At 40.8% G+C, this 19447-nt stretch overlaps 1 protein-coding gene across 1 annotated transcript; it reads left to right on the forward strand.

The window, feature by feature from the left end:
* Positions 1 to 2212: 2212 nt before the first annotated feature.
* YTHDF1 (YTH N6-methyladenosine RNA binding protein F1) lies at positions 2213 to 16122 on the forward strand. Its single transcript, XM_063296944.1, has 5 exons — positions 2213 to 2747; positions 4891 to 4915; positions 7204 to 7283; positions 9660 to 11183; positions 14509 to 16122. The coding sequence occupies exons 1-5, from the start codon at positions 2721 to 2723 to the stop codon at positions 14533 to 14535; spliced, it is 1683 nt and encodes a 560-aa protein (XP_063153014.1). The 5' UTR covers positions 2213 to 2720; the 3' UTR covers positions 14536 to 16122.
* Positions 16123 to 19447: the final 3325 nt, after the last annotated feature.

The raw sequence follows: 19447 nt of genomic DNA on the forward strand, positions 1-19447 counted from the left end.
AGGTAGTCCTCGCTTAATGACTGCAATAGGGACCAAAATTTTGGTTGCTAAGCGATGCAGTCATTAAGTGAGGCATCAAGTGATCGGACCTGATTTTATGACCATTTTCGCAGTGGTTGTAAAGCAAGTCACCACGGTCATAAAGCAAGCCATGTGGTCGTAAAGTGAATTGAGATGTCATAAAGCAGATCGATTATTTCCAGTTGATTTTTCAGGTCAGAAACTTGCTGAGAAGGTTGCAAATCATGATCACGTGACCGTGGGATGCTACAAATGGTTGTACATGTGAGCTGCTTGCCAAGTGCCCAAATCATGATCACATGACTGCGGGGGTGGTATGACAGGCCATAAGTAACTCTTTTTAGCCCCGTCCTATATCTGGACCATCATTAAAGAAATGGTCATTAAGTGAGGACTATTTGTATTAGGTTAACTGAGTAAACCAGGGTTTCTCAAATGGTTTGAACCACTTTGGGGCTGGGGGTCACAAGGAACTTAGAGAAGAGGGTCACATTTAAAAAAAAAAAAAAACTGATCAAGCTTGTACAGAAAAGTGGGAACACCATAAGAACTTATTCTAGGCTTTGCTCTTTTTTCTACCTGAAAAAGCCAATAGTGCATAGTTGCTGTAGGGCAAACTCTTAATACCCATTATATAGATTAAATTTTAATTATTTATTATTTAACTCACCCCAATTCCAGAGGACTTGGACACCATACAACAAATACAAACATAAGCTGCAACCCTCATTACAGTAAAAACATACTGTAATCAGAAAACAAAAAACAAAACAAAAAGCAAAACCCCTCACTCAAGACAGGTACCCACTACGAAACAGGGGCCAAAAATAATATATTATTTTTAAAAGTAAGTCATACGTTTATTTCTTGCTCAGCCCTAATGACATGATTAGTTTTATTCACTCAAATGCATTTATCATTTTAGAAGAGTGGGGCCGTAAAGAACTGCAGTAAACTATGGTTTAATGAATGGTGGCTTATCAGGTTGTGCAAATGCAGCCATTAAGTGAGTTTGGGAGGGACCATTCTGATGACTGTCACTGGATGCTGAAGATGGGTTTTTCTGAAAGCTTGGCCCCCTATTCCCATTACACTCCAAACAGCTGTGATGTGTTTTGCAATTACTTATCTTTACCCAAAAGTCCTTTGGATTGGGTTCATACAGCATACTAGCCTATAAAGTGGTTTGGGCTACTGTATTTGTGCACTGCAGTTACTGCAATGTGTATTGCCTTAGCAAATTTAGCAAAACCTTTTTGAGAAATCAAGGTTTAGCTTCAGGTGCCAGTCCAGCCATTAGCGCCATTCACACAACACACTGAGCCCTGCAGGTTTTGGACTTAGACTTAGGGAAAGGCTGAATCCAGCCATTGTGGTAGCAGGGTGAACTGTAGATGACAGCACAGCATTAGCTTTTAACTCAAGTTGTGGTTGATTATGAACCATGATTAAGCAAACCATAGTTTAATACAATGTACTGTCCTGCTTATCATATGCAATGAAAGGTGAAACAAAATTTATGCTTGATGTTCCTTGAGGAACAGCAGGGGACTCCTTAACGTTCTTCAGAAGAGTGTGTTACCTGATCCCAATAACCCAGTTACACAAACCATGGCTTGGGTTCCATGTGTGAACTCCACCATCGCCTGGTCTTGCTTAATATGTCAGGTGTTAAAAAGGCCAGAAAATGGCAGCCTTTTCTTCGCTCCTCGGAACTAGAGAGGAACCAAAGTTCAACAGGTAGCATTTCTCCGCATGTGCGGGCCATACCTGTTGAACTTCCACCTGCCACGCTGATAAATGAAAAACGCGGCAGCCGCATCGGGAAAAGCAGCCATTTCCTAGGCCCATGCTCAGAGGAGCGTCGGGTTAGACGCCGGGGGTTATTTTGGGATAGAGCCGCCATGGTATCCCCTCAGCTGTACTCTTTCTGATTGGCTCCGACTCAGCCCTGATCCCGCCTCCTCGCCCTCCGCTCGCCTGCCAATCACCCAACTCCCACGGAGGATTGGGCGGGAACTTAAAAACTGAAGGGAGACCAAGGCGGGGCGGCGTTAAAGACCGCCAGGCGGTAACAGCCCTCTCGCTCGTGCGCATGCCCGGCAGGTGATGCCTTCCTCTCCCCCTCCGCTTCCTTCTTCGCCGGAGGGCGCGCGGCGGTCCTTTGCTTTCCCCTTCCCGGCATGCCCTGCGCAGCCGAGGCGTTGACGTCACCGGAGCCCGGTCTCCGCCGCCATTGGAGTTCGAAGGCTTCTCCGGCTGCCTGGGAGCCTCTTTTGTCTTCCTGCCTCTCCGTTTCAGGGAAAGGCGAGGGAGGCGGCGACGGCGGCGGCAGGGATCGAGAGGCTTGAGGCCCAGAGCCGGGGAAACGAGAGGACCGGCGAGCGCGCGGCGGCGGGCCTTTCTTCCCTTCCCCTCCTCCTCCCTGTGTGTGTGGAGGCGAACGATGTGAGGGAAGAAACGAGCGCGCGCACGGACGAGCCAGCGCGCGTGCGCGCGGCCCTCTCCCCCTCCTTCCCTTGACCTAACACCCCCCGCTCCCCTTCCTCACTCCCGCCCACGCACTCCGCGCGTGCGCGCAGCCCCTTCTCTGGAGGTGGAGCGGGGGGGAGTGCGCGCGCGCTCGTGCCTGGCCTCGCCCCGCCCCTCCTCTTCCCTTCCCCCTCCCAACCCCCCCTTTATTTCAGGGCGCATGAGAGATGTCTGCCACTAGCGTTGACCCCCAGGTAAGTGGATGGGAGAGGAAGGCCGGGCGGCATCCCCCTCTCCAGCCCGCTCCCCCCCCCGCCTCCAGCTCTCCCTTCTGCCTTCCTGGCTCCCGACCAATCCCTCCTCGGGCATAACGCGCTTTTTCATGGATGCAGGCAGCACTCTCCGCTCCCTCCCGCCAGCCTTGATCGAAGCCAGGCTTTGCACGGGAGGACGATGGGAGGTGTAGTCCGACCCGTCGGGAAAGCCGTGGACCCAGGCGGGGTTCGAGAAGCCCTTCTCTGCTCTTTGGGCAAAGAGCTTGGGTTTCCCGTCCGTCCCTCCCTCCTTCCTCTTCCTTCAGGCCTTTGTTAAGTCCGGGCCTTGGCCACTAAAAGCTTGCCCAGCCCTACCTTAGATTTTGGCTGCTGGCTCTCCCCTGCAGAGCCGCCTTCGGGGTTGGAGTGCCCCTTCATGCCAGCATGTAAAAAGAGGGGACTGTGCGACTCTCCTCTAGGGCTCTGGTTCCAGAGAACCGTGATCAGCCACCTCTTTCGGTGCACCTTGCATGGCAGATCCGAATTTGGACTTGTGTTATTAGGAGCCAGCCACCCAAAGCCATTTTTAGATAGTTACCGAAGAACAGATCCGTGGATATTATGTTTCTGTATCCTGAGCGGCTTGAAGCTACAATTTCCGCACTAGTTCTGTAGGAATGCTCTTCCTGTTCCTTTGCTAGGCCTTCCCTTCTATTTTCTCTGATTTCAGTGGGCTTCTTCATACTTCCGTTTGAGCTTCAATCCCTACCCAGACATTCAGCAATTTTTCTATAATCATCCCTTCTCATGTTAGCTGTTCCAGCCTTCGTAGATCCAGGCACTCCCATCTTCAGCTTTAAGGATCAGCCTCACTCTCGAATTTTGGCTTTTAGAGGGGAATGAATATCCCCATCTAATTTTGTTTCCCAGGAAGAATTTGGGAGCATTAAAAAAACTGGGAGCTTCCAAAGGCACCATTCCTGAGGGAATGCAAAAGTATTTCCTTCCCTTTATAACTACCTGATTCTACTACGGTAGCTTTGTAGTATTTAAATAGCTTAGTATTGTTTTTATAATTCTTTTACTAGTCCTGTAAAATAGATCAACATTATTATTCACATGTTGCGGGGATCTGAGTCTGAGAAATGATGACTTGCCTAAGGCTACATAGGTGGTTCTTGAGCCTATTTCTCAGTCACTTCTTGCTTCTTTACATGCTGCTGCTTCACTGTGTGGAGAGAGGTATTTCTCTGAAGTGGACTTTTTTCCTGATAGTTTTATTTGCTTCTTTCCCCCTTTCCCCCTTATGTGCTGAGAGAATAAATACATATGTCTATCTCAGTATGCATATGCCTGTTGAAATCCAACATCTTGCACATTGGGTAATATTTTAAGGCTTGGAGGGTCTCTTGCTTTTTCTAGGTCTTTGAAGAAGTCAGCCTCTTTCCTTTCATATGTTTACCTGGTAACTTAAAGTACATATTAGGGGTTTGTGAGAAATGTTGAATTTGAACCCTTTTGATTATTGTTGGAAGTAGTTCACTTTTTTGTGCTCAAAGTACTTCTGAGTGGTAGGCATGGTCTGCTACAGATGCAAAAGAGATTTGGGGGGGATTACAGATTCGAAATGTACTGTATACCAATAGTATGTATGGTAATATTTAGATTTTTTTTGAGAAGCTAGAAGATTTCTCTCTAGTCTGTAGCTCTGAATTTCTTACTCTCCAACTCTTTGATTTCAAGGTAGCAAGACTGTCCTCTTTAAAAAACAAACAAACTAAATCCTTAATATTCATAATCGCATTATATAATTAGCATGGGGGGTATTGTTTATTTGTTTCCAATCTCCTGAAAGGCCATGATACTATCTTAACTATTTGTAACTGGATTTCATAAATGCAAATATTTCTGAGATCATACTATAGTTATCAAAGACATAACAGTTGCAGAAAGTAAAGTTGAGGCCAGAGAAAAGACTGGTTGAAAATTGTGACTGAGATACCTAAATGGACTCACCTGTCTTGACTATGAAATATTGGATCAATGTTACACATTTTCAATAACCGGTAGTTTGCTTTATTCTGAGGACTCAACAAATATTTGTTCTGTCTCTTTTATTTTACCCTGTACTGTGGCATGACAGAGACCGAAAGGACAGGATAATAAAGGTAAGACACGTTCTGATCTGAAAGATAGGTCTTCTGAAAGTAGCTTCATCTGAATGTATGCATGCTAATGTTTGGTTGTAAGTGATGTATTAAAAAAATTAAAGCCTATGTTTTTGAAGAAGCATTTCTTTATAACTCTCAGTGAGGTTTATCCCTGCCTAGAAGTTCAGTCCTGTACATGTCTGTGCAGTTCACTGGGCTTGCAGCTTAAATCTTAAAATATTTATTAATTTCAATGCCTCTTTTCACAATAAGAACCTCACAAAGCAAGTTATAACCTACTTAGAACTTCAGAATAATAGTTAAAGCAATGTTCTCTGCAAGCGTTTATTTCCCATTCTCTTTTTTTTAAGACAAAGTGAGAAACTTTGAAAGAGGTTTGTTTTTCTCTAAGAAAAATAAGATTTAAAAAAAAATTCCAAGATGGTAATAATTTTGTATTGCAATTGCAACTCCCTCTTCTGCCATTGGAATATTACGAAATTATAAATCATGGGAGCTGACACATCACCGCTCTTTTTCCACTGAAGCTATTTTTGGAGCCCTTCTCCTAAATTTGAACGTGTCTTGGAATGCAAGATGAAGAGATTATACCTGAAATAGCAATGTTTGATGGAGGTTCCTTAAAGACAGAATATTAATGGCAAAATAACCAATCCTGTTCAACATACTGTGAATTTGAATGTAACTAGCATAATTTTTTCACATTATAAGTACTTGGAATTTTAAGTTTTCAGGAATTTTTAACCTCATGTATTTGTAGCATAGCAAGTTAATAGAGTATTTTAAAGAAGGAGGTATAGTGGGCAATAATAATTTCTCCACAAGTGACTTAACTGGGTATGCCTGACGGTTTCAAAGACTTTCGTAAAACTTTGATTTTCATTTGTTCCTGTAATACCTTTTTGATTTTGTGTACATACAAAAAAGTAAAGTATCAAGTGGTTGTATATTTAACATAGTTTATTTTTAGTGTAGTTTAATTATTTCAAACTGTTAATTAAGCTATTAGTTAACAGTATGCGCTATAAACTACATAGACAAAATGAAACACATAGAATTAAAAACAAATTATTCCTCAGCGCAGTAGCATTTCAGCCACCTTTATTCCACAAGCTAAATATAATTAGCATAATAAACTCAACTACATACAATATATATATGTAGATATTAATAATCAACATAACTCATACTTTTCTGATCATTGCAATGTATATGGGCATTTCTTTATATTAATGGCTCTCAGATTTTCTTTGCTTGGTTAGCACTTTGCATATCATCTGCTGTGGAATTTCTGTACCCTACATAGGTGACTTTATTTAATCACATTTGTATAGCTGCCCATCTCACATAGTGGCTCTGAGCAGTGTACATAATAAAACAAACAAAATACATAAAAACCATTAAAACAACCAATTTAAATTAAAAAATAAAAATAAGTTAAAGACAAGTTTAAAAAAATCACATTGGGGTCTTCGCTTGTGAAATAAGGGCATGCCTTAGAACATGTCTAGAATTTGTCATCCTTACATGTTAAGACAGAATGCACTCAACTTGTCTTTTGTAGAAACTTGCCTGTGCTAATGATTATTTTATTGAGGAACCCTGTAAAAAGCTTATTAGAATGAAGCTGAAAAGGTTGCAGAAACCACCACTAGTTGCTAAATACTATTAGCGAGGTCCGTATGGTCTAAAACAAAGAAGTATCCTTATTTAGATCAATCTAATTTGGCACTAACAAGTATAGAATCTACATTATACCTTCAAGGATAGCATGGGTTGAACTTTATAAAGGACATTCAGTCAGCATGTTATTGACCTCTTTTTGGCATGCCTTGCTGACTTGGAGGCCTCTCAGATTTGTGCTCTTGCTTACACTAAATGCTCCAGCTTTCCTTCCCAAGACAAATATATTTTGATTCATTATGTGAGTCTTACTCTTGATCTTAACAAAACTGTTGCTGGCTGTTGAAAAACCTGCTTGCGAGGTATTCAGTGACTGTCACTCAGATCAGTTTTGTAAGGAACAATGGTATCTTGAGGACTTGTGAAAGTGTTTTTCATCATGTTGAAATCTGACCTCTTTCCCTCCTCTAAATAGATAATGCTATGGGATAAATGCAGTTTTATTTATGTATACTGTCATGCTTTATTTATTTTATTTTTATTTATTTATTCAATTTCTATAGCCGCCCATCTCAGCAAGTGACTCTGGGCGGCTTTAGGAAATGGTTCTTTATTTAAACTTCAAAATGTACATTGTTATAATTGCAGCTCTTTTGTTTCAGTGCAAAATGGTTCTCTTCATCAGAAGGATACAGTTCATGACAATGATTTTGAGCCTTATCTTTCTGGACAGTCAAATCAGGTTAGTCTGTATGCCTGAAAAGTTATAGGATTCTTAAAAAGGAATTTTGAGCATGAATCAATTGGAAGCAATGTAACTGTTTAAAAGGAAAACCATTTTAGCATAGACGGGGAGAATCAAAGGCCACTTACAATGGCATATTATTCTCTTTGAATTTCAAATAAACTAATAATTACTGGCTTAAGTAAATCCATATTAGCCCTGAACGTTATGGCTTCTTTGTACCTGATTCCAAACTAAAACTATTTTTCCTGTTGGTTAAAGTTGAAAATTTTAATACTGTAGAATATTTGTAAACTGAGGGTATTTGAAATTGGGATTACGTAGATATTTCCAATTTTTATTAAAGTTATGTATTATTATAGAGAAGTATCCTTCTGCTCTGTAATCCATCTTTAGGAGTTCCTATTTCAAGTTTTATTTACTCATATTTATATGGCCACTCATCTGATTAAAAATGGGACTCTGGATGGCATACAATAAAAACCATAAACAGCAATATGAAAAGCAATCCACGCGAATCCAAAGGAAAAACAATGTTATTAAAAGGAAAAAGAACAGATATTAACAACAATGTAGCCACCACCAGTCCCTTGGGGTCCCTCGGTCTGATGGCATAACCAAGTTCTGAGGGACTTCCAGAAAATCAACAGGGATGGAGCCAGCCTCCCTTGCAGGGCAGGGGGATGATGTTCCATAAGGCAGGCGCCACAGCAGAAAGGCCCGTTTCCTGGATCTTTCCAAATGTAGCTCTTTGGTAGACAGGATCTGCAGCATACTTCTTCTGCCGGATCTGATGGGATCTTCTTAAGAACTCTGTTTTTTTCCTGTGTGTCTTGTCTTATGGTTGGCTTCTATATTTGCTGTAGTCAATAATTGACCAAAATGCACTTCAGTTTCAGAGGATGGGTTAGTATTAAGTAATTTTGCAAGATTTGAGTGTGTAGGCCAATTCAAAGGATACGCTATCTTCTGGAAAACTGATGTCATACAGTGAGAGAGCAGCATCCGCTAACAGAATGAATTTCCATGTACTGCTCAGGTCTACCTTGAAGGTTAAGGCTGATCCTCCAAAGCAGCCTTTCTTAACCTTTTGACCCTGGAGGAGCCCTTGAAATACTTTCCAGGCCTCGGGGAACCCCTGCACATTCAGGCCCAAATACAGGCCAGGAGTCAGAAAATTATTACATTCGTTTCATGTGTAGGCCTGTCTATATGCATTAACAGTGTTTGTAAAATAAAAATAAAGATGAAACTTATCTCCTTAATGTGAAGTTGCCTGAATTTGAAATAATCTTTTAAATAAACCGTGATCTCCCAGGGAACCCTGCTTGAGAAACCCTGCTCTAAAGCATATATGGAGTCATACAAGGGCATTGTATTGGGGAGCAGTTCAAGCTGTAGAAAAAGCTAATCAGAAGAGATAAGCTTTAAGAGAGATTAAGTGAAGATGGCGCAGAATACATGGTATAGTATGAAGATTTCTGATGTGTTGAAAAGTTTAAAAAATATGGAAGTTTGATGAGCAGTGGTAGAAAATGAGCGAATGCTGTGTGAAAAGAAATAGAGAAGGTAGATTTGCAGAAAATACTGAGGAGAAAGAATGACACTGCTGTATCAGGCCAGAGGTGAGCTGGAATCACTGAGGGGAAGGATGTTCTCAGAAATAGCTAGCAAAATGGACAGGTGGGCAATGTAATTTTAAATAGTTGAATCAAGGTGAGTGTAGAATGCAAAGGAAATTAATGAATTAATGGTGAAACATGAAACAAAAACAAGTAGGAATTACTGTAAAAGGCCGGAATTTGTATGGTTATGGGAAAGCAACGTGTTTGTGACAGAGTAATGGATCAAATGTGGAACTTTTATAATATGGCTTAATCAATTGGGGTAGATGAGAACGCGGAGGAATCCATTTTGTTTCAAATCAGTATATGCTTTGGTCAAAAGAATCTACAAACATCTGGTTTTATTAAGCTTTAGTATAACTGCATAATGTTAATATTGAGAACGTTTGAAAGCAGTCAGATTAATTCAGTTCTAGCATTATAATATTAGTATACTGCGAAGCAGATTTAAAAATAACTTCTCACCCAAACTGCAGATTTTAAAACAAAACGTGTCTGCTCAAATTGCTCTGATTCTTGCGATTAATCCTTGAAGCAGTAAGTGGGAAACCATGGGAATTAATTAAGGATTAGCCTGCCTTAATTTTGAGAGAGGGAACCAGGGAAGAAGCAAGAGAACATTTTCACGTTTAAGACCTGTACAGTTTTTTATGTGGTACAGTGGATTTGAGCTTTCCTGAATATCTTCTCTAGTGTAAATAATGTTGTGAACGACTGAATCTGAAATTGCTGTTTTGTCATTTAACAGAGCAACAGCTATCCATCAATGACCGATCCCTACTTGTCCAGTTATTATCCACCTTCTATTAGCTTTCCCTACTCTCTGAGTGAAGCACCCTGGTCAACCGGAGGAGACCCTCCTATTCCATACCTTACAACCTATGGACAGCTGAGTAACGGTGATCACCACTTCATGCACGATGCTGTGTTTGGACAGCCTGGTGGATTGGGGAACAACATTTATCCACACAGGTTTAACTTCTTCCCTGAAAACCCACCTTTCTCAGCATGGGGAACCAGTGGATCTCAAGGGCAGCAGACCCAGAGCTCAGCTTATGGAAGCAGCTACAGTTATCCACCCAGCTCCCTTGGTGGTACTATTGTGGATGGGCAAACAGGATTTCACAACGATACCTTGAATAAGGCACCTGGAATGAATAGTATTGAGCAGGGAATGGTTGGACTCAAGATTGGAGGGGATGTCACGACTTCTGCTGTGAAAACAGTAGGCTCTGTGGTAAACAGTGCTGGGATGGCAGGTGCGTTGTCTGGCAACGGTGGATCAAATCTGAACTTGCCAGTATCTAAGCCAACATCCTGGGCTGCCATTGCCAGCAAGCCTGCAAAACCTCAGCCCAAAATGAAAGCAAAAAGTGGGCCTGTAGTAGGAGGGGCTCTGCCTCCACCACCTATTAAACACAACATGGAAATCGGTACGTGGGACAATAAGGGCCCTGTGGCCAAAATTCCAACTCCTCAGCAGATCCCTTCTCCTCAGGCAATCCCACAGCCACAGCTCATCCAGCCTATTCCTGCCCAGCCACCCCCATTGGCACAGCTGCCCTACCAGAGCCCTCAGCCACCCCCACCTCAGAACAGGTGGGTGGCACCTCGCAACCGAAATGCGGCTTTTGGCCAAAGTGCGGGGACCAGTAACGAAAGCAGTTCACCTGGGAACACCCCGGCGAACACCCTCCCTGGTGGCGAATCCCATCCTGTTCTTGAGAAACTGAAAGCTGCTCACAGTTACAACCCTAAGGATTTTGAGTGGAACCTTAAAAATGGACGTGTGTTCATAATAAAGAGTTACTCTGAGGATGATATTCATCGTTCCATCAAGTACTCCATTTGGTGTAGCACAGAACACGGGAACAAACGTTTGGACGGCGCTTTCCGCTCTATGAACAGTAAAGGCCCAGTCTATTTACTCTTCAGCGTCAACGGCAGTGGGCATTTTTGTGGTGTGGCAGAAATGAAGTCGTCCGTGGACTATGGTACCAGTGCTGGTGTCTGGTCCCAGGACAAGTGGAAGGGGAAGTTTGACGTCAAGTGGATCTTTGTGAAAGACGTTCCCAACAACCAGCTTCGGCACATCAGGCTGGAGAACAATGACAACAAGCCAGTTACAAACTCCCGTGACACTCAGGAGGTGCCCTTAGAAAAAGCAAAGCAAGTGCTTAAAATTATTGCTATGTACAAGCACACAACCTCCATCTTTGATGACTTTTCCCATTATGAAAAGCGCCAGGAGGAGGAGGAAGTGGTACGAAAGGTAAACTGGCTTTAGAACACTTTATTCATTTTGGGGAAAGCAACGCTGGAGGTGAATGGGAGTTGAGTGTTTGAAAGGGACTTTTAAAAACCTGTCTGGATCATAGATATTGTGCAGCCTTCAGATTTAACACACAAGCCTTCAACTCTAAAGCTTTTTAACCTGCTTTATTGTAATTGGCCAAAAAGTAGAGATGTGTCTGCATTGTTACATACAGCTTAGTTTCAGTGCTGTAATGGATGTAGGCTGTTACCGGGCTTGGAAAATAAATGAAATACAAATCACTCATCCGTGCATGAGCAAGATGTGCTACTTTATAAAGGGGTACAAGAAAGCAACTCATGATGGGCAGCTCTTTGTTCCTTATGTGGGATATTCTGGCTGCTAGTTGAAGGAAGAGCTTGAAAGGTATCCATGTGGAAACGAAAGAGCCTTTTACACAAATTGGATGTTGGTATCTATCTAGTACAGGCGTGCAAAATCTTTCAAATCCAAAATGCCACATTTTGTCTAAAAGCGATTATTTAATGTTCAGAATGGCCTGTTTCAACTGTTCTTGAAGTGTTTCAAGCTCATAATGCTTGCAGAATTATTGCGAAAGCCTGTTTCAAACACAAAACGACTGATTCAATCTTGATGTGGAGTACTTTGAATTTAAAGTTTTGCACACCGCTCATATTTAGGAAAAAATAGTATACTTCTCAATTATGTGAGCTATTTTAATATTTGTGTAATTTATTGTAAAATTTATTGATATAATATGATCGTGCCTCCTTAACAGACCATTCAGGCAATGATTGGTTTAAACCAAAACCAAAAGAACCATGAGGTTTATAAAGGAAAATGCTGTAAAGACCAGAGGGGAAAAAAAGATTGGCCTGTAAATGGGATTTAGCAAATATCTCTTTAACGGCATTAATAACTCAGCCATAGCACAAAATAGAAGCATAGACTCTTTAAATCAGTTTCTGCAAAATACTGCAACATACGATTTTATCGCTGCTAAAAATAATTAAAGATGTGTGTTATGATAGAACTGATCATGAGTTTACAGGAACCCGGAATAAAATCAAAAGGGAGGGTAAGATAAGCACAAGAGTCAGAGGCGTGAGTAAACTGGAGTTATTCTGACACTGAGTTCATTGTTAAAAGTGAGGCCTGGGGAATGTTTCTGTGCATTTATATTAGTCAGCCACGGAGCTAGGTGTCTGTTAGGCTTTCAGGATGAATTTCTCTGTGCCAGCAGCTGTTAAATCTTGTCCAGTTGAACAAAATACGGCATCTCAGCTGCAGGTTTTCAACTGGTGTCATGCTGATAATTACTGGTTTTCAGAGCTCTTTAGTCTACAAGTTGCCCAGCTGGATTGCAGCATCTAATCGAATGTGGCTGATTTAGGTTAGTATTTGAATAGGGGATTAGCTGGAAAGTTGGGGATGTAAGCTGACTGGAAAACAGCGATAAAATGCAATGGCAAACTAGTTTCATGTCACCCTGAGCAAATGGTGGGGATATGGCTGTATAAGTCATCAGGAGTGGAGCAACTTGAAGGTGACTTACTAGTCTGTGAGCTGCAGATAAATCTAGAAACGTGATGGGGATGTGGTTCTGCCCAGGAATATTGTAAGACTGCAGTGTTTCTGTCCTTTTTGTAAGCTTAATTGAATTACCTCAAATTTCAGGTAATACCTTTACTTTACAATTCCCTTGGGAGTAGAAGATAATGTCCTCCACTGCATTTTTGTTTGTAGAATTTTAGTGTGTGCTCACATCAGCTCAAATTTAATTGCTATTTATTGTTTACACTGAAGCACAGAACAAAATGATCTTACCTTGTGTTGCAATAAAGGCATAACAGGTTACTGTATTTAAATTGCATTATTTAATAGGTTTTCTTTTAGAAAAAATGTTTTTTTAGATGCACCAGTAAATACCAAATCCTTGCTAATAATTTACAGGACATAACACAGGAATTAGGTTTAGGCTGATATTTAAATTAATGCATACAACTGATACATACAGGGGAAAAAAAACAGGTTTCTTGTTGCCAAAAAAAAAAAAAGTTCACCTTAAAAGACTGCCATGGATTGTGGCTTTGGAGTGGTTATTGTAATATAAAAGGTCCATGAAGTCTTTTTTTAGTGCAGACATGCATTAGAGAGTTAAGTGTGTGGCTGCAATAGTCTGATTCTAAAGAAGGATCATCAGCCTGAGCAAACTTGGAAGATTACATGTTTCTAGTACTGTCTTTCCATGTTTTTAAGATCCCCTTCAGTTTCAGAAGTGATGGAGAACCTGCACATGGCGGGGCTATCCTCGAAGACAGGCAGGTCCAAAGTCCCCTTCAACATGTTTGTGTGGTTTAGCTTGTTTAGGATATGTTTTTTATCCTGCTGATCAGCCAAAAGGATTTTGGCTAACAAAGGTTTTAGGCAAAATATTAAAAAACTGAGCTGAGGAGCCAAACTATTATTAATGTAAACACTTTGAAAACATGAAATTAATAGGAATGAGGGGGTGTTGAATGGGAAAGAGTAGATGCTGTAACATCTTGTTGTGGATCATCTCCAGTTAGAAGCCGTCACTTGTTCAGGACGTTTAGAATTGTGGTTCATAGAGTTTTCACAGGGGAAAGTCTCCAGCCATAAACGATTTTCTGCCCTTTCAGTAAGAAGCTTGTGGGGCTGCGTTGAATCTGAGTACTTCATGGTATCTATTTCTGGTAAAAAGATGATTACATTGAAGATTAAAGTCATTGAAGTCCTTTATATACTCCCTTGAAACTTTGCCACGTTGTATAAGCCATTAATATCTAATCTCTTTTCTGGAATGATGTGAACTTTCCTGAAAATAGTTGTCACGCACACCCCACAACAGAGAGAAAGTTAAATGTTCCACAGATCACTTTGCATCAATTGTTACAGAGTTCTAGAAACTAGCATACACCCTTAAGCCTGGTTTTAAGGTGTTACTTGTAATTTACAAAGAGATGTATTTCTCTGTACTTGGAAAATTTCCGGATTTTACAGAAAGCACTCCCTTTAGGTATCCTAGTTTAGCTTTAGGAGTTAAAGTTAGTATCACGGAAAGCTATATCGTGAAATATTTAAAATGTGCATGGCATGAGAGCAGTTTCCTAGTTGCTTTTTTATTATAAGTGCATCTTGTTACACCATAGGCAGGCCACAGTGTACATGCAGCAAAATTGAAATTTTGAAGAACTGTGTGCCCCATTGTTTCAGGGTAATGTGGCTTTTTAAAAAATTAGGACAGGTAAAGGGTTTTTGTGGGCTTTCACATTCTAATTTCCTGTTTTTCTCTTTGCAGGAACGTCAGAATCAAAATAAACAATAAGAATAAACATATATGGTTTGCTATATATATATATACATATATATATATACTAGAACTGATATTAAATTTGATTATGAAAAATTGAATCTTTTTTTAAAAATGCTCTGGTGCTGTGTATTCTGGTATCAGGAGACTATAAAGCTTTCAGCTCCAGTATCTCTTTTTTGCAGGGGAAATTCAAATCTTGCATCTTTTAAGTACACTGTAGTGGAGGGTTGGGTTTTGTTTTGTTTTTGTTTGCCCAGCTGAATATGCATTAAGTTGTACCTTTTCTATGTAAAATGCTGTAGAATCCATTAATAAAGATGTTTCTTGTTTTTATTTTTTTTTTAAGTTGGTTAAACAAGTTCATCTACAGTTGAAGATTTTGAAAATATTAGTCTTTTCCAAAGACTTTTAATTGCAGCACAAATTATGTTTCTAATCTGAAAAGTCATTGTTTTTGTATTTATGTACTACAGATCCTCTTGTCTCCTCATCCCCACAATTGTTTTGATTCTTATGGCAAGTAGAAACAAAAATATATCAGTTTGTTTTGTAATTTTGTTTGGAGAAATAACCTGTGTCAAAAATACTGACATTAATACAGCAAGCTCAGGTTATTTTATGAAGTTCAGTTTTTATCTGTTATTTTCATTATTTTTGAAAAATATTGAAAGTATACTTCTGCCTTACAGAAAATCAAAAAGGCATAATTCACCGGGGTAATTTCGCATGCAAGAAGTATAAATGGGACTTAACACAAACACAATTGTACATTTTCATCATTTACAGTTATTTTGTGTGGATATTGCATGAGAAATATTCCTCATGGATTGTACTTTATGTCTTAAATTATTTTGTCTATATTTGGTGAACATTAGTGAACATCTGCTTTGTATCATATCCTGTGAGAAAAAGCTGAGAAGTTTTCTACCATAATTTTTTGCTTTATCTGTAGCTTTTAATCATTTAAATATGTGTTCAACATTGCAGGGGCTCGGGCAACGTGGCTTTTAATTTTCCCCCTGCTTTTTAATATTATTAAATACATTACTTTTAATCTGCCCCTTTTTTTCACTCGCCCCCTTGAGGATGTCACTTAAGATTTTATACTAATAATGGTGAGCTTTAATCTAGAATCTTAGTTCAGACTCATATGATGGATTATGCTTCAGATGTTTAAAATTGATTGTGTGTGTGTGCCTATTTTTTCCGTTGGATGAGTAAAAACAACTGTTTTAAGAAAAGAATTTTCTGTCATGTTTTTGTGGAATGAGGAAGCTGTCGAAGAACTGGCCACCAACCGGAGTTTCAAAATTTAGCATGAATTCTTGGTGCTCATGCCTGTTGCTCTAGCACATTGAATCTGCACGTGTTTAATCGTAGAGGATCTTTTACTTATATTAGGAAGCAGACATCTTCTGAAAAACAATATTTACGCAAGAGGACCTCCAATTTAAATGAAAGTTTAAGCTGTATCCTTTAGACTTGTATTTAGAACATAATAGCTTTGTCTGTTACTTCTGATGTAAGGAGTAATGGAACAGCATCGGATTAACATTTTCCTCTAGGAGAATACAAGCCTTAATAAATAATACCTACTTAGCAAGTGTGATGTTCTTTCATTTCTCCCCTCCCCCTTTAGCATTCAGGCTACAGCCAATTCACACTATTCCCCTTCTTCACTAAGCTGGGGAAAGAAGCCGACAGGAGGGCCTTCCTGTTGAGGCTGGTGGGGGGGTAGACAGCTTCTAGCTTAATGACAGAAGGGCTCAATATTTGGCTTGGTTGTTACCAAATGCTCTCCTAAATGTCTTGCTCCAAGAAGGGAGGGCAGTAATAAGTACAAATACATAGAGCCTGTTTGGCCTAATGGTTAAGGCAACAGGCTAGAAGCCAGGAGACTAAGTTCTAGTCCCACCTTAGGCCTGAAAACTGGCTGGGTGTCCTTGGGCCAGTCCCCCTCTCTCAGCCCAAGTCACCTCACAGGGTGGTGGTTGTGGGGAAAATAGGAGGAAGGAGTATGAGGTATGTTCCCTGCCTTGAGTTACTTATAAAAATAATAAAGGTGGGATATAAAATAAATAATAAACATGTACATAAGTAGAAATACATATTAATAAGATTAAGTGTGTCAGGATCTTCTGACCATCTTACCTGGAGCAAAGTCCAGGCTTCCCTTTCAGATGAGGAAGTCCTCTCTCGCTAGAGGTACGTGGTTGTGTAAATTTAAACCACGAGGTGAGCATGCTGAGAAGAGCCAAGAAGAGTCCTTAAAGATGCCTGTGCTGTTTTCTGTCTGTCAGTCAAATAGCTAACCTTGCCTCCATCAACTCATGCTCTGCAGGGCAAATCTATCAGGGTTGAGTGAAAGGAGAGGAGAAGATGGTGGTTCAGTTTCTTAACTGTTCTGCTCTATGCTGGTCTTTGACATCAATTTTGACCTGAACTGCTGTTAGCTGCCCTATCGGTTGGGCATGCTTGTTTGGGGTTTGCAGTGGATTCCCCCATATTAGTGGGTGAGGAGGTTTCTTTCTTTGGGCAAATCTCTGGAAAGATTAGAATTGCCTGTAATGAATCAGTCTAGGCCATAGAGTAATTACGTAGGTGATTTCTCTTGGCAACTTAAAAGTGATGTAGCTCAAGCTTTCTACTGGGCTACTTAACATCTGGATTTTTTGGGGTGGGAGCCATAGAGAAATTGTTATTTCTATACCCCCAGCCTGACGTATCCCCAGAACCCTGTTCCGTCTCAGTTCTAATAGACGTGACCCTTTTCAAAACTGGTCTGTGGAAGCAAAGCACTCCACAGGCTGAAGAATTCAGTTAATATCAATACCCAGATGATAGTTGTAGAGAAATAAGACAGGACAGCTTCCCCACATCCCTCCCAGAACCCTTCAGTGCAGCCTCAGAAATCAAACAGTTCTGTCTGGTGGAGTAATCACAAAATTACATCTATGAAGTTCTCTGTGTGTTACCTATCGGGCCCATTCAATTCCGCCACCCTGATGTGCAATTTTAGATGGGAGCTAAAGAGGGCAGACTTAATTTGTGGAGGAAATTTTCCCATTGAGGTGGCTTTGCTGGCCCCACACTAATTTCTGTGATCCAGGAAGTCTCCTTTGACCAAAATTACCCAGGCAAGGAACATGGTTTTGTGACATGTTGAGATAGGGAACGTGAAAGTAACTCATTAAAACGTCTTTAAAAAGGAAATGAAACTCCAAGGCGGGGGGGGGGGGAGCTCAAAATATTCTGCCCCCTTGCTGCTCCCATCCAGTACACTCCTTGGTTTCTTTCCACTGCTACAAAATGAAATGTGCTTTGCTTTAGCTTAGTACAGTACTGTGTGTTCTGCACTGAGCCATTTTGGTGTGTTTAATAACTCATAATTAAACATAGCTTAAAGTGATGTGCAAACCAGCAGAAGCTGTGGATTTGTTTAGCTCTAAACAATTGGTTCAATTCAGATCATCAATCTGATGATTTGTTGCTGTGAAGTGATTGGAAAATCAAGTCAATTTAGAACATCTCGTATCAAATTTTCAGAATTAATTTCTGGCTGGCTGGCTGGGTAGGCATACGCAAAGCCTCACCATCTTCTAATGTGAAGCTTGACTAGGCAATCCAACCCAGTTCCGAAAGTAGATTCATTTCAGAGATTTTATTTTCTGCTCCTCCTAACGTTCAAGGTAGACTACAATTAAAAAAGGATGAACAAAACAAAACAAACAATAAAAAAGCTGTTAGTGTGTGTTGAGGTTCGGGCAGAAGAGGCTTCTCTGAAGGGACCTGTTCTGCTGATCCCTACATAATTAGGCCCTCTCATTCGTGGATTTTAAGGTCAACCCCAACTCTTAAAATGAACTGAGTAGTAATTGGTAGCCAGCGCAGATATTCCAGTCGTGGATTCTTATGATCAAGAAAATACTGGCAGCCATTTGTCCTGGATTATCTGAGGATTCCTGCACTGGGCAGGGGGTTGGACTGGGAGAGCCCCAGGTCCCTTCCAACTCTAGGATTCTATAATCTCTTTACTTTGCACTGGGTACCACATTTTGCGCCAATTGCAACTTCTGGACACTGTTCAAGGGTAGTCCCATATAAAGTGCACTGCAGTAGTCAAGTGGGGTTACCAAGATAAAGAGAACTGCCACTGGATCTAATCAACCCAGGCAGGCTTGCAGTTGGTGCACCTTGATTGCTTCCAAACACATCTCCAAACTGGAGCCCCACACACCCACAAAAGCCAGGTCGTAGACCTGTCAGCGGTGATTAGTAAAGGGCCCTTGGAAAATTGTGGTTCTGACCTAAATAAAACTATAGAAGCTTCTCTGAACCCCCTGAAGCTGTGTTTATGAATACGCAATCCAAAGCTAGTCTTACGGAATGTATTTCTGGATCCACGCACATTGCAACTGGGTTATTGGTTGAACCTTAAAGAATTCAAGACATGAATTGGTTGCATTTAGTCTTCTCTTAAGTGGTTAAGGCTCCAGGCTAGAAACTAGGAGACTGTGAGTTCTAGTCCCGCCTTAGGCCTGAAAGCTGGCTGGGTGACCTTGGGCCAGTCCCTCTCTCTCAGCCCAAGAGCCAATCAGGCGTGGTAGGAGAGTTCTAGTCCCGCCTTAGGCCTGAAAGCCGGCTGGGTGACCTTGGGCCAGTCCCTCTCTCAGCCCAACCCACCTCACAGGGTTGTTGTTGTGGGGAAAATAGGAGGAGGAAGGAGTATTAGATATGTCTGCCACCTTGAATTATTTATAAAAATAATAAAGGTGGGATAGGAAATTAATTAATTAATTAAATAAAAATATAAAAATATAAAACACCATAAAATACTGTACATCAAACTCACAGCTGAGGTAGTCACATCCATCCATCCATACTTCTAAATGCTTTGCTCCCGGGAGAAGCATCTTCTGCCAAA

Source organism: Candoia aspera, chromosome 3, assembly GCF_035149785.1.
Source record: "Candoia aspera isolate rCanAsp1 chromosome 3, rCanAsp1.hap2, whole genome shotgun sequence".
Classification (NCBI taxonomy): domain Eukaryota; kingdom Metazoa; phylum Chordata; class Lepidosauria; order Squamata; family Boidae; genus Candoia; species Candoia aspera.

Coding starts and splice junctions, on each gene's coding strand:
- YTHDF1 (XM_063296944.1), top strand. CDS start 2,721: ATGTCTGCCACTAGCGTTGACCCCCAG. Junction 2,748..4,890: donor CCACTAGCGTTGACCCCCAG/GTAAGTGGATGG, acceptor GTGGCATGACAG/AGACCGAAAGGACAGGATAA. Junction 7,284..9,659: donor TTTCTGGACAGTCAAATCAG/GTTAGTCTGTAT, acceptor GTCATTTAACAG/AGCAACAGCTATCCATCAAT.